Source organism: Thermobia domestica, chromosome 11, assembly GCF_964235325.1.
Source record: "Thermobia domestica chromosome 11, izTheDome1.hap1.1, whole genome shotgun sequence".
NCBI classification, from domain to species: Eukaryota; Metazoa; Arthropoda; class Insecta; order Zygentoma; family Lepismatidae; genus Thermobia; species Thermobia domestica.
In genome coordinates, this window is record NC_137464.1 from 193,031,668 (window position 1) to 193,048,443 (window position 16,776).

Sequence of the window (16,776 nt, forward strand, 5' to 3'; positions counted from 1 at the left end):
TGGTTTGCAGAGCATTCATCCGATTTCTATTTGTCTGGCCTGCAAGCACTGCAGCAGCGATGTGAAAAGTGCATTGCACTACAAGGGGAATATGTTGAATAAAAACACCAAGTTTCGCTTCCTATCTATTTGTTTTCTTGGTGAGGCTGAGAACTTATCAACCCACCCTCGTAGTTTCATCCTGCTGTGAAGCTGAATATAGTAAATAGTGGATCATAGATATTACCAGATTTACGTATCTTATTACTGAGACCAAGGAGACCAACATAGAACCTCGAAGTTTCGGAGTGTAATAAAATTTAAAAAAAATATATATATATTTCAGTCTTGATTTATTTCAGTTAAAGCCAAATGCAGAATAAAAATTTACAAAATAATAAAAGATGGCAATAGTGTATAAGTATGTAGTATTATTATTCTATGTGCATATTTTACACACTTGTTCATACCTGCAACATAATGCCAACACGTAAATGGTTTGAATTACAACAAAAAATTTCTTTAATGTACAAATAAACAAACATATCTAAAATATACAAAACATAAATACATCAGAATATACATCAAAGGCGCTATTTTTTTTTTTTTTTTAAAAAAAGCAGTATTTACTATCATAACTTAAAAAAAAATACAAGACATTTTACGTTTTCCATTTTTTCTTGGTTCTTAATGGTTTTGTCACAGAATACGTAGGTCACACCACCTTTAAAAAAACAGTAAATCTGACTTTTACATTTGCAGTAATGCAGTAAGTTTCTCTGAATATAGGTTATTCAGTATTAATGATGTTGTTAGAATTGCCAAGAAATGTGATAACGGCACCTTCGTTCAAAGGCTTTTTTTTTTTTTTTTTTTTTTTTTTTTTTTTTGATTGAGTATATAGGAAATATAAGATGTACATAGTTTGGGCGAGTCTTATAAGAGATCATTGGTAAATGGAAATATGTTCCCTCAATTCTTTCTTAATAAAAGCTATTTGGCTAAATTATTATTAGTTTTACAGGAAAGTATAAAATTCCTTTGCAAATTCTAAGATTGCTGTTGATGCTCTTGTTTACGTTCAAATCAAACTAATTTGGTTATATTTATATTTCACTGAAAGTAAGAGTAGGGAAAAATTTCGCTAGGATAGAGAGAAGTTAAAATGCCCAATGTTACTTTTATTATTGGAACGGGCATCTTTCTGACTGCTTTCGTGCAAAAATAATGACGCAGCTTATTAGTGTCTGAAGTATTACATGAATAATTTTATCTATGCTCTTAATTTTACTTAACATTCCTGAACATCTTTAACAGCAGCATACAATTATAGTGACGAGCTCTTTTGCTAACCATTGTGACTACTCACTTGAAATTATCAAAAGATCTTCCATATTGTAACGCACGTTGAAAGTAGTGTCTATAGATGGCAAGTACCATAATTTTAAATTTTACTGTCATCCTTCACTCACTTCATATTCTTGAATATTACACTTTATATTACTTAAGTCAATAACTCACCTTGCATTGGAAAGAGTTTTGTAACCAAAATTATCTATCAGTGTAGACATTTTTTTTAATAGATGACATTAGGCATTTAACATACACTCTCTATCCTAGACTGTATCACTAGACCATTTATTAACTATAATCGATAAAAATAATTAAACTATTATACTGGTATCTATAAAATTGTATCTGAAGACAAAACGTGCGTTGTCATTGGTCATCAACTAAACTTATGATTTTGTTTTAGACATAAGAATAAGAAAAAATATGTACGGGGATGGCTGTCATTGTACAATAATAAACTGCAATCAACATTACTTTAGATAATTAAATATGTGCAAAGGAAGACAAATTAGATATATGCAGTAAAGGCACTATTAAACTAACTAATGCAATAATTTGTACCACTAATATTTCTTTTCGAGTTACTAATAAACCAATTGGTCGAACTCCTATTACATTCACAATCACATGCTACAGAATTAAAATATACACGAAATACTATCGCTCTTATTTAAAATTAATAATTCTAGCATTCCAGGAGAAATTTTAGCCGATATAAAGGTATGTTTTATACAAATTTGACTACTAATAATATATAAATTCGATTGCTTATCTACGCTTCGTGCCCCTACTTTTTATTACGGTCAGGCAATTTGTGAATAAATAATGTATGAGTATTATTACAATTGGATCAAGATGCACTAATAATTGCTCGTTTTAACTTTGATAACGAACTATTAGCCTACGCGAATGAGAAAAATAAACCGATCTTATGATCGTTTTTTTTTTTTTTTTTAACAAGAACATTATACCCTGATTTTAATTTACGTTGTTTTATCCATAAAATAAAGATCTGTCTTCTATAATAATCTACTTGCTTTTAAAATTCTAAACTAAAAAATTCTGCCTCTGCTAGGACAAATTGAGAAAAAGATGGGCCAATTGAAGTCTGCCTCTTGTAGTTTCGTTGCGAAAGATACGCTGATAAAAAATTGTTTACTTCGAGGCGTGCATAATCATACTGTAAATACTTGATAATGTTCACAATCAGTAATTGCTCTCCAAATATTGTGTAACGCTATAGGCAGGCTTAGTTGAACCATACTGGAGGATGAAAACAAAGCATAACAGCACCAACAAAACATCTTGGTTGTATCCACATAAATCAGATGACTGTCCCTACGCCATACAAATGATGGATCATACAAAAATAGTGCCAATTTAAAGGGGGGCTGTACTTTGCTACTCCTCCGTAACTTCACCTAGCCTTACACGAGATGGACCACACACTTTTACAACTTGTAAATACAGCAAGAATAGCCCAGAGACAAATTCTTAGTGACCCAACTTTTTAAAATCTACTTTTTACGTTACTTTATATTTACGCACATTAGAATTTTCCTAATAGACAATATAACTTAACTATCTTACGGAAATTGGTCGAAAGTGTTTGGTTCCCACTGGGATATATAACAATTCAACATTTTCTTGTTTACAAAATAACAAAAAAGCTTAACAGATCAACTAATATGATTTTTTCCTTAAATGTGAGCAAGTAACAATCATTTCTATATCATTTCTTGTAATTGCACAATCTACCTGAACGGTGTCATCACGTAAAGATTTCGTTGCGTTCAAAAGAAAAATAAAACACTATGTTCTACGTATCAATGATATTTAAGAGAAGTTGCTTCTTTTTTGGTTTATCCTTTTCTTTTTACAATCTGAAAACATTTTGAAACTTTCTATGTAATTGACGTATTACATTTCGATTTTCAGTGTGCAAAATTTTATCTAAATCCTTTGAGTAAATAATTTCTACAGAGTACATAGGTAAGACTATTTTCAGATGTATTCGTTTTGAAACCATTGACAGAACATGTGTGAAAGAGGTATACACTTTTGCAACAAATGCACATGAAGAGTTTATGTATATGCAATACATTATATTTCATTACCAAGATAATAATAGGATATTGCTGATATATAACTTACTAACAAAATGAAATTATACGCAGTACAAAAACAGTTTGTACAGTTATCATATTTTTCCGCATAAATAAATATATCAATAAATACTTTTGTTTCTAGCATAGAGAGAAATGAACATCTCAGAGGAAAACTGAGTTATCACAAGAAACTAATTTTGAGGGAAAAGAAAAGGTTTGAAGACTGCCTCTTTCCTATATTCCAAAATCACCTGACTGAATGAAATAAAATTTCTGGTTATATGATCCATGATTATGCTCTTTAGTCTAAAAGAACGGACGATTAATGAAAGTGAATGATTTTGAAACAATTGGTAGAATGAGAATGTGGGAGAAAAGGGAGAATCCTTAGAAAACACATGGGCATAATGTTGTTCAGCACAAGCTTGAATGGTCGGGGATCGAACCAGGGACCCATCGCACCAGAGGTGAGCGCTCAGTAGCAAAACTACCGTGACTCCCAAAAATTGCATTTGTTTACTTCATTTCAGTGGTTTTATTTTTCTTCTTCGAAAAGTAATCAATAGTATGCACAAACTTGCCACCAAATTCCCAGGTTATCTCTATTTTTGCAGAATTTATCATTTCTCTTGTGATCTATTGTTTCAAACTCGTTTCTAGATTTACATAGAGTGCAATATTTAAACAAAGACAGAAACTTCATCAGAAATTTTAATATACTGTATTATGTTTTACTTATAATACGAGACTAAATTCAAACTATGTGAAAATATTTTTAAAAAAATATCCTTTCAAATATATTTATGTCTTTGGTTATTAGTAATATCTTCTTTGAAGTCTTAATAAATGAGCTGCTCGGAGAAAGATAATGGTATGTCACATTTTCTAACTTTCGAGTAAACTGGGAAAGTACGTAGACAATTCCCACGCAATGCAATGAAATGATACATACCAAATATGGTTCCCCCGCCATCTGTAGGTATATCTGCGAAATTAAACTATCTACCTATTGTTCTACGGTTCAATCCCAACCCATTTCACCTAAGAACTCAACTTCACCGGAAGTGGCGCTTACCGTTTTGTTCGCTTGAGCTACCCAAATTAGTATTGCTATTACAGAAAATACGAGATTCTTCCCGCGTCAAGTACGTTTTTATTTACGTGTTTCACTTCTTTATTATAAAGTATTATTTGAGTTCTAGCTGATTTAGAGGGCTCTTGATTTCTTAGCACATGTTCACCTTTGATAATACAGGTGATCTCGGTTTCATTTCCCAGTAAGAATCCAATTTTCATTCCGAACAATTTAATATTCTAAATACATGTTTATTTGCCGACAGTTTTCACTCAAGACTGTTTGTCGATCAGAATAGATCACTTTCACGCAGAAAATCAGTAACTGATTTACACGTAACCAAGAAATACGATACGTTACAACAATGTTGAATACCCCTCCAGGTATTTTTTTTAGTAAACAGAATGTAAGGTGCGAGTATCACATCTTTGTTCTACATAGTTAGAACTTTAAAAAAAACACTATTCAATAAGAATTTAGAACTTGATTTCAATATTTGTTAGAATTACCTATACTCTTTTATCATTGCACATAATTCTCGACCATTCTAGGAAGGAATTGGATATTTTAACTTACTTATGTTCATTGTTTACATGAACTTAATTTCGCTTTAGTGCACACATATTTGCATACTACAAGGCCAAGTTGCTAAATCTCACACTAAATCCCATATATATTTCGTTCTGTCATGAGAATTGGGCCCTCACCAGAAAGAAAACAGCACCGCGCGTATCAAAAGTGAGCTTGTTAATAACATGGATATACATGGGATCAACTGTTATTAAAGAGATAACATTGATTTCCAAACTGAACTTTGGAAGAAAAGAAAGAGAAGCAACTCTCTTTCGGAATTATCATCTCCAGAAGTGAAGTACAGTTTTAGGTACAAATTTGTTAAAAAGTTAACAATATTTTTTCTTTAAATGTATGTATGTCAATATTTCTTTGAGTGTGATAAGTTACGTTATCGTTTGAAATTTCAAAGCTTTACCTCATTACAGAAATCCGTATTATGAGTTTTCTATAGTTTTAAGTAAAATTACCAATTACATGATGTTATATTTATTTAAATGTCCTAGTCTGTAATCAATATCAAAAGTTCCAGTGTAATAAGTGTTCAAGATTCTTTCTTTCTAAAATTTAAAAGCTGAACACTGACACGTACTACGTGGCGCTTGTTTTTGGCGTAGAAAGTTCCATAACAAGTTTCCAGTGGAGTTTATCGTACATATATTCATATACACTTTACCACAAACAAATGTATTTTATTTGCTCTAATACATAACTTTATACACTCTTTTCCTTGATACTTCAAATTAAATATACTTCTTCCTTGACTTTAAGGGTTTTTATTATAAATTTCACAATCCCCTATGATTTTTTCAATATTCTTAATAGGCATTAAAATGGAAGTAAATTTGTGTTTTACAAAACTGGAGTTCTGATAACAAAGTTGTCTCCAACCGAACAAGTAAGGAAAAATACGTTAAAAATATCTTTCATGAGTGGATATACAGCTGACAACACATTTACTTACAGTGAGTACTTAGTAGTCGTAAAGATGAGCTTCATTACCATATAAAATTGTGAATTTCACTGGTACAATCATTACCAAAAATTCACATCCACACCATAGAAGTTATTTTGTCAATAACACTAGTATAAAAGCACAAATGAATATAGTTATCTGAAAATTGCTCGAACTAATTATGATTAGTTCATCCCTTGCTATTGGCAAAAAAAAAAAAACATATATGCAGTTGGTATGCATTTTTGGCTGGCAGGCTATAGTGTGTCTTTGTCAACAGCTTCATAATAGAAATTTATTTGTGTATAACATACAAAAAAAAAAAAAAAAAAAAAAACTACACGACTGGACCGAGATTCGAACAAGGTGTACGGCTTATTGTGCCGATGAGTTAACCACTATGCTACCTAATTGCTCTCTGAATAGCCACACATAGTATCGCTCTTGAAGTTGGTTCTCAATGAAATATTTGAAATATATATCTCTGTTATTTAAAGAGGACATGTTTTTTTAAGATATAGCGAAATCAACCATTCACTTCAAATTTATTGAGGAACGAAATTGTGTAAGTGTTTATCACTTTTCTAGCGATTGTACAATCAAATCACCTCTTTCCTAAGCATTTAAATTTATAGTTTTAAGAGATACACCCTAAAGGCTTTCTGAAAGGCTTGTACTCAGTCCTATCCGCAGAGAATTGTACCATAACTTCCATACAATAGTAATCTTTTGTCTAACCTTGGTAGATTTATAGCCTTACACAGAAGATTATATTGCGCTTCTTTTCGCCTTCGAAATTTTATTATACTCTTCTGTTACTTCCCTATACGACAGGATACAAGGTCGTTCAACGATAGAAAAGTATTGCATTATTCTTAGTTCTGAATGTACAGCACTAGAGGCACCGAATTCTCCATCTGAATTTTTTTTTTTTTTTTCTCAATATGTTTAGAAAGTTTCACATATTAAAATAAAAGGAATCCAATGTTTTCCTCTTTCGATAGGATGAGTGGAAAGAACTCTTGTGCCTAAGTATCTTAGCATCATAACAACGATAGTATCACAAACATTAGTTTACATTTTACATCTACAATAAAATCTCAAGTAATGCACTACGTAACTCTTACTTCAATTTATTTCTGAGCAACGTTATCACGCTTGCAATTATAACAACATGTTATCATCTCTTTTGCAAAAGACTTATGACGTTAACTTCTGAGCACATTTTAGTAAGGAAGTATACTGCCTTACACAATATCACTCATGCAAATCATTAGCGATCATTTTAAACAATTTAACACAGAGAATGGCGACACTTATACTACAGAACTACACTGATCAATAGGTAGTATGTTGACTTTTTAATACAAATAAATTTAATTTATACAAAAACTGTCACAATTCATTGAGCGAACCTCCAGTATTCCCGAGAAATAGAGTATTCTTGATGTTTCTTCTTTTGAACCGCTTGATGAATCTAGATCAAATTTTGTACGATAGTAAAGAGCATTAATGTCACGGTTTACAAAACTGAAATCAGTTCACCACAGAGAAATAACTATGTAAACATAACCAACATAACGCGTAAACATAAGCAACCATTTATGTATGTACGTTTGTCAGTGTTGATTAACTTCTATAAGTAAGATCTTTAATAAGACGAGTTCCTTCGTGATCCACCGGGAGAGTCTAAAAAACTCGAAAAAGCTACAGCGAGCAAAGGCAGGCGAATATCATAAAGGATAAGGAAACTGAAGGCACAGGTGTGGGAACTATCTGCAGTCATTGTTACCTTAAATATGTTGGGGAAATACATATAAGATGATGGAATGTGTATACACTGCTCCTTTTATTACAGTGCATCATCATTCTTCCCCGAAAAGTGCATTTCTCATTTAAACGGTTAGACTGATTTGAATCGAATATTATATGGTCTCTTTTCATAGCAAAGAAAAGGAAACTCTTTCAAGATAGTTCAGCTGACTCGCTCAAATTTTAGCTTTTGAAAATTTACCAAGCTATTACTTTTATTCTTGTACGGTATCCCTTTACAGAAGTTATTTCAATTTATTTGTTTATTTGAAAAAAAAATCATACCATGGAAACAAATACCATTTTATATAGTATATTCTTATTTTTGTAAGGAGTTATTTGTTTAGAATGTCCATGAAAGTTATTTTTTTCTTTATTTGTCTGGGCTTTTTTTTTTCACGTTATTGCTCCTTTTCGATTTTCATTTTTAAATTATTTCTGATGAAACAAAATTTTCTTTACTATAGAATCCATGTTAGGTTACAGTGCTTGTACAGTCTACAATTACTATCGTTGTTCTATAATTTATAATTATTAAAAAATACAATTCTTAAGGCGGTGGACTACAATGTAGTAAGCTTACAAGCCTAGATATTTAAAAATAAATAAATAAATCCTTTTTAATATCAGCTGTCCTAATAAAATGTTTGTGTATGTATGTACAAAAATCTATTCCTCTTAGCTTTCAAAAACTAGAAAACCGTAAAGACTATTATATTAGTATCCAATTTACTGTCCAATTAGTATTAGTTCTGTACATGAGTTTGTAATTTAATTTTCATCTCTAAACATTAATGGCTCGAAATTCTTAGATCCAATTCACGGAATGATATCATAAGCCAATGTTACACACAGTTACAATGAACTTTGGAAAAATTCTTCAGAATGATATGCTAATTCAAGATAAAAGACCATTCAATTTACACAACAGTTCCGTAGCCTAGGGGATCCTAGTATCCTTGGTTCTTGGTTTGGTGAGGGCGACCCGAATGTTTGCACCAACAGAAAGAAGCTATACACGCATTCATGTTACAGTAAATTCACAGTATAAACAAAAGTACAACCTTAGTTGCAAATTTGCAAACAGAGATGAATGAATTGTAATTAAAATGCTTGTACCGTCTATGTGGGGCTGACAAGAGTTTGCATGAATCACTGGAAGATTTATTTGAGATGCAGTTATAAGTGAGACGTGATAGTTTATAAAGGATATTTACAGCTTTGTATTGAGCTTCTTTGACAGCAGCTGGAAACCCGATGTCCATATGGACTACATATCTCAAATCACATCTTCTGCTTTAGGTTTACACTCACTTCACCTTGATGGTGAAAGTTGTTAACAGTTAACTTGCTAGGCATACACTGTAATGTCTTACTACGCAAGTTGGTTTGGATGCCTCTCTTCGTGTTTATCTAATCCTTCTACAACAGTTCACTTTTCTCTTTATTGCACTGTGCCTTATTACTGAAGTATTTAATGTTTATTCTAGGGCAGAAAACTTGTATCATTGTGCACTCTTAATTACGGAGCAATATGTCAAAATTTCCTTTACACTATAAAATGTTTTGATTAGTTAAATAAATGTTCCTCAATTATTCCCTTCAATTTCTACGTACTATCTCATCTAAGATTGTTTAAGTTGACCTCTCATACTCTTTTGGGTAATACTTCCTGAAAATAAGCATAATATTATAAAGATGTCATATCCAGTTCTACAGAATAACTTCAATTCCTAATACCACGATTTCCGGCGGTTTGGAATTGCATTTCTCCTTACCAGAGGAGCCTCATGAGGGAAATCACACCAGCAAAAATTAAAAGTCTCTTCGCTTGAAACTAAGGAATTAAGGTTACCTAATGTATACATTAATTAGTTCATTAAGGAAGTTTCCTTCTTTTGGTTTCAAGCAATATATATTTTGCCGGGGTGACTTCTCTCACGAGCCGCCTCTATTTCTTTCGCAATTTGTGCATAAAACAATTATATTTTTGAATTAGGATATTCTAATATATTAGGATCAACATTAAAACCAAATGAATTCTTTAAATTTTATAGTTATATATATATATTTTAAATTTTCCTTTTGCTTTGGATACTAAATATATTAAGGTAACCCAAAATTAATTACTTTGTTATTACCTTATTCGGAATTGATTCCAAATTTGGATTATAAAATCACTGAAACACAACAAAGGAAATCATGGAGTTTCCATCAGTAGTTATTTTTCATGTTCATAACATACATTGTACTTCTCTTATTCATATTGTTAAATTACACTTGCTTTTTTTTTTTTTTTAAATATATATTTTCAGAACTGAGCTGTAAATGTGCTATAACAATAATCAAAAATTGAAATTAATCTATTGAATTTATCTCATATAATGTACGTAGAAATAGACAACTGGATACACAAAATTGTATGTCAAATGATCTGATTACCATTGTTCATTACGATATTGAGAATAATACGTTTACTCAAATTGTAATGTTCAATATGATATTACATGGTTTTCCTTCTCAAATCAACTACAAAACCAGCAATTGTACGATAAAATTCAGATTTAACAGAATTTTTGCTGCCTGCGACAATTTGAATAATCTTTGTTGTCATTTGAAGATAATATTACATTCTGAAATCATCAGCAAAAGCCATTTCGTTACAATATCCACCTGTTTAAATTTTTCTGTTCACGAGTTTTAAACGAAACCAAATATTTGAGTACATATTTTGTAAACAAAAAGAACATGTTTTATCTAAGTTACACAAAGCTATACTCAAATCATATAACTTACTAGAAACTTTTTGAGAAAGAAATTGTATTGGCTGTTATAAACTTCTGTTCGTGACTGTATATCCATAGAAGAATTAAAGAGTTGATTAAATATTTATAGTGTCATTCCGAGAAGTATTATTAAAAGACAGACTTCTGCTGTTGAAAGTACCTTACTTCTATATAATCGAAGATGCCTACATCAACATTTTGGTCCTGTTATAAAGATATATATATAAGAAACTGCACTTATATTGCTCCATGAGAACAAATATTATTTATATACAAAAAAATACATATATACGTTTAATAGGAACAAAACAACTGCTCTTTCACTTACAAATGTTTTCAGCACCTAAAAGTTAATTTTCTTGTCTCATTCTAAAATTGAAAATCATGAATATTATTAAAATAATTATCCTCTTTGCGAAGTAATGGATTCAAAAGAAAAAAAAAAAAAAAAAAAATGACAGTTTCAACATTTTAGTTAACCGAGATATATACTTATATATATATTTGTCTTTATTATGCTTCTAAAATCGAGTATTTAGTTATAGGACTATTGTTTATTTTGAAGATATTAATTACAAATCTTTTGAGTCAATAATGCACATATTTTCATGTTGATATTGTGAGATTTTTTTTGGAACTTCTTACAAATTATTTGTTTAAGAATTGTCAAATTAACATTATATATATATATGTATTGATAATGCCAAATAAAACTTTTTGTGACAAACTATTATACAATATGATACAAAATCAAAATCCAAAGTAACTTCATTTTAATGAACATATTGTGCAGATTACAGGCCAATAAATTTAGTGTTTTGCCTTATACAATTGCCATCGAATCAAATCAGATTAAAAAAAGGCCGTAATCATATAGAATAGCAAAGTATGAATAAAATTTAAAAACTTTTCTATTTTGATGAAACTGAACTTTCACCAATCTTGTCTGTATAAATCTGTAACAAAACCGCACTTTTATAATGTATATGTAATATATATACACAAATAATGAATCTTCCAATACCGTATATACAAAATTAAAAACAGTTTCGTGATTACTTAAAAAAATCACCTAAACCTTAGTATTTTGTCTTCAAATTCATAATAAAGATACTTTGTTCTTACAATCATTTACATGAGTATCATTACTACATATAACCAGTTCTCTTTAGTTTTAATTATTTAAACCTGTCTCTTTTTGTATACAATAAATAGGACAAAAAAATGTGAAACAAATATACATCATTCATTGCATCAGGCGTTATGATATGCACAGTGACAAGGCCTTAAAAAAATGGAAATAGGGGGGAAAATCACAACACATATTGGTCTTAAAGAGATAGGAGGAGGGTTAAATTTGTTTTGTTTTGTTTCTACTACACATTATACAACTGGCACATAGAACTGACAGAATGTCAATCATTCGATAAAGAAAAAAAAGTTTGTACAATGTTTGCCGTTATTTTACTTCAACACATATATTATCACAAACTCTTCTTCATGCGCTTTCTGAGATTCTGTTTTCTTTTTTCTTCTTTTTTCCTTTCTTTGTTCTTTAAAGTTCTATACAACCAAGGCTACGAAGAGTCAGTATCTCTAGCATTTATTATTATTATTTTTTTATGTAAGACACCTGCATCGTACAGCTTAATACTGTTACCATCTACAGTATTCGCAGTTGAAGTTTTGATATTAATCATATGAGTTAACGCAGATGACACAAAACACTGAATAGAAATGTTATACAGGGTAGGTTAAGAAGCGAAATATGCCCACCCGATTATTTCAGGATGCATCATCGCTGCAAGAGATTTTTGTAGTTGCTGAACTCGACTACTTCACACCACTGACTGGTATTTTTTTAAAAAAGAAAAAAAATTAACAAATAAATGTGACTAGGTATCAGACAGTGGTACCATATGAGCTGAACATTACTCTGGTTGCATCAGTGTCCAAGGTGACGTCCTCCGGTGACGCTAGATCTACTCTAACTGAGCCAGAGTTCCTCCGACGTGACACTCCCCCCCACTCGCCTCGATGCCAATGTTCTCCAGTCTCATCCGAGCGGACATCACCGCGACTCGACACCGAAGTCTGTGACAAGGAATCTAAACTTCTCGTTGTAGATTCTTCAGGCGATAACACACTTGTACTACAATCTCCGCCACCACCACCGCGATACCTGGCAACACCCACCATACCACTGAAATTGGGATTGTTATGGTGTGCATCCTCAATCGCTTTCAGAATGTTCTGACACAAGTCTGAGTCTAATGGGATTGGGTCCTCATTGTCTCTGTTATGGATTATAACAGCTATGTGTGCTGGGTGAGGAACTGGCAAAGGAATTAACAACTTTTCTGCGTTGTAGGGCAAACTTTTTCGCTTCCATGGATGCCACGATCTCCTGAAAATATATCACATTTATATGAAGTGCTTTGTAAAACTGAAAATTGAATAAAAGGGTTGTAACATATAGAATAGTAAAATTATAAGCAATTCTTACGGTTTTTATTTTAAATGATAACATTATTACTACTTGTTCATACAACCCTGTTCTAAAACCGATGTCTAGACACTATCTATTTGCTAGATTAAATGCACGATACAATCATCTAGTAGCAACATTTGGAAATATTTGAAAACATATTTTAACCACAAAAATTAGTTCAAGCACCAAAAGATTTGTCTCTGAATTATTCAGTGCCGAGATAATATCTTTTAAGAAGTAATATAACTTTTGTATTCTCTGTCAGGTATCTAACTTTCTGGTATTATACGAAGTTAAAAAGATTTCTATAGGAATAATACTGATTCATGTATACGGTAAATATCTGTGTAATGACGCTATAATTATTCAGTTCTGGTACTCCTTTTCTAATTTTCAATCTACTACATCACTCATAAGAACTTTTAAGAAAAACAATATTTACTACTTCAACAAAGGAGCTCTTAAAAAAATAAAAAAGAAAATAATAATAAAGCGCTTAACCAGAAAATAATTCATTACTATTATATAATGATTTTTTGTGATCTATGAGAAGCCACATAAATTAAGTGTCTTACATAAAATTAGTTTGCATGCTGATTTTACGAGGGATCAATTTGTTATGCTTCGCACAGACTTCAAAATTTATTTATCGATAATAGTAATGAGTTATTTTTTGCTTTTAATCGCTTTATTATTATTTTATGTCTTTTGACACTTTTGTTGAAGTCTGTGAATACTTTTTTAGTTTTTAGTTTGTGCTTTTTTAGTGTTTTAGATTTTTTTTTTAAACTGCAGTAGCCTAGTTTAATCGGATACCTTGATTAAAGATACCTGAGTATTAACCTCCTACAAAATAGACTGACCTATGAAACATGTGACCAAATATGTACTTTTTATTCATTGGTCTACGCGTTACGGAATTAGACGTGAATACACACATGGTATTAACATTGTCAGCTCTTGAGGAGTTTCATGGTCTAATTCCAAGGACTATGAGATCCTTATAAAATTTATACGGAACTCAAGAGAACGTATATTCTTTCAAACTAAAAAAAGAATAATCAAAACTGGTACTTGTATGTTGAAAAAATTATGCAAGCAAACAATGAAGTCGGTTAATTACGATACTAATTAACAATGTCTGTTGAAAGGTTTCCAGTTTTAGTTCCGAAGGCTATCATCAGATCCTAATGAAATTTTCATAAACTATCACAAAAGCATATTCTTTCATACAGAAAGTAAATGAACAAAATTGTGCCGTCGAAGTTATACTAATCATACACCTAATTATGATATGAACACTGTCAATGGTTGAGGATGTTCATGGTCTAGCTATGAAGACTATCATTACAACCTGATGGAATTTATACAGAAGTGAATTCTATGACGATGGTTAATTCTATGGACAAGTAATCAATTTTTCTGTAATTGTTTTGTGCACTTTTCACTTATCACTTTACTCCATTTATATTGCTTCTTGCAACATTTATTGTTTGGATTTTACCTTACTATATGTGCCTGTTTTTTTAATTGTTCAATTATTATTTAAGTTCCTCGAATTTCCTTTTTAGCACTCTACATTCCGAGCAGAATTTGAATTGACCGCCTTTACAAATGTCTGTTTATTTTAGAGTGAATTTAGTGAGAAGTGACATTGATTTTATCAAAAGCAATTCTCGGGGAAAAAAGTCTTAATTCCCACGACAGTGATCGGATATAAATCTCATGGTTAGTATTTAAATGAGCTAGTGTTTCTGCAAAATACTTGGGACCTATTTTTCTTCTACAAGATTAGGAATATAGCATTAAGAACTTAATTAATTGCGATATCCCAGTTTACATAGAAGATAGCTCAAGTATATAGCTACAGCGCTGGTCGGAATATAGAGCCAAATTAAATTTTGAAGACAGAGGATGGGATCGTAGTACAAGGTAAATTCCTAGTTTTAATATGTACCCTACAGCACCTATTAGTAAACATAATTTCGAAATTTCTGGTTTAGGATATCCCTATACTAAGAAAGAACTTTGATTTAAACAACAACTAAATTCTCTTACGGTATGAATTTAAGACTACCCAAGACATTTAAGAAGAAGCTATAAGTGCACAGAAAAATAATCGCAGAAAACAAGTACTCATTAAAATATCCAATAATTGCGCACTTACCCTCTTTTTTCTGTTTTTCTCGCTGTGGCACTCGCTCGAGAACGAGGGTTGAAAGCTGTGACCTCCAGGTATGGAGAATGAACCTGAATATTACCCCGAGGAGCGTAAACAGGACCTAACAGGTCAGGACCTCCACCTAATTCTGCACTCCTCACTAATTCAGTATATCGTGACAAATCCACTTGATGGGGCTACAAAAAAGACATACAAGATTAATTTCAATTGTCAACATTAATAAACTGAAGACAAAGATATTAATAACGTACATATGATAAAGTATATGTGAATAATTTTTCACTTTCCACTAATATACACATTATATTTGGAGTTTCACCCATACTGTTGTTTAAGATTTCTTTAACTACTTTATTTGTTAAAAACTATTTCAATGCGAACATCAAGATAGGCGACATTCCTTTTGTTGCGGATAAAATCTATCTTTTAAATGTAATTAATGTCGTATATATATATATATATATATATATATATATAATTCTTTATTTCTTAGAATCGTTTCGCCCATCTGTACCCTGCACCCTGCAGGAATCGAAAATAGCACGAGGTGCACTAGTTGAAAATTGTCACATGCCATTAAATAAAAATCATAATTGCGTGTTTATGAAGACATTCGTAATATGATGAAAAAGTTTGATAGTACTGTAATGTCAACATCAAATGAGAAATGTATTTGTTTAATTAGATTTTACAATTTCTTTTCAGTGCTCCTGAAACCACCTTACATCTTCTCTGTTCTTCCTATATTACAAGTATCTAACTCTAAATCTACAACAGATTCGATTACCTCTCAGCAATAAGGGCTCTCTTTAAACGCAAAAGTACTTTACAGTTGTTTATTGTAAAGTTGTAACATTCTTCATTAATTTCAGAGATTTTATTTAGATATTTCAAATAAAACGATAAAAAAAAAATGATACATGGAGTAAGAAAGTTTCTGAAAATTGTACACTCATGTCCAAAATTATTGTCGCATGTCTATAAATATGGTGTTGTAGGAATATAATTTGATAACGATTTCACCCGGTATTTCTTATAATGTTAGTATGTGTATAATCGGCAAAGATATGTATATCTCAAATTTCATGTCAAAAGAGCAGTAAATAAGAACAATAAAACGAAAATAAAACTTTCTTGTTCATTTAGCAACATTTTGTTTTACTCACTACCATTTTCGTATTTATAATTCTTTTCCTATGAAATTTACCTCAAATATAGATTTCCTGATTATACACATAGTATCAGTATTAAAAGTACCCTGCAAAATCATTATCAAATTATATTCTTACAAGAAGACAGTTATAGATATGCGACAATCATTTTGGACATGAGGGTACATGTGCTAAATTATGGTTTCATTTATGATTTCTCTCTTCGAAAGAAAAAAATATTATGATCCGTAGCTGAGACAAATTCTTCCTACTCTAAAGAGAGAGAGAAATAAATAGTTTCTAGTTAATGA

At 31.1% G+C, this 16,776-nt stretch overlaps 1 protein-coding gene across 6 annotated transcripts in view; it reads right to left on the reverse strand.

The window, feature by feature from the left end:
• Positions 1–315: 315 nt before the first annotated feature.
• Positions 316–16,776, reverse strand: part of LOC145664628 (uncharacterized) — a 435,530-nt gene continuing 419,069 nt past the window's right edge. For all 6 annotated transcript variants that reach the window (XM_081731459.1, XM_081731455.1, XM_081731461.1 and 3 more), the window contains 2 exons: positions 15,300–15,490; positions 316–13,048 (listed from right to left, as the gene is read on the reverse strand). In XM_081731459.1, the coding sequence (XP_081587585.1) occupies positions 12,544–13,048; positions 15,300–15,490 (696 nt within the window). In that variant the 3' untranslated portion in view covers positions 316–12,543. The remainder of the gene's footprint in view (positions 13,049–15,299; positions 15,491–16,776) is intronic.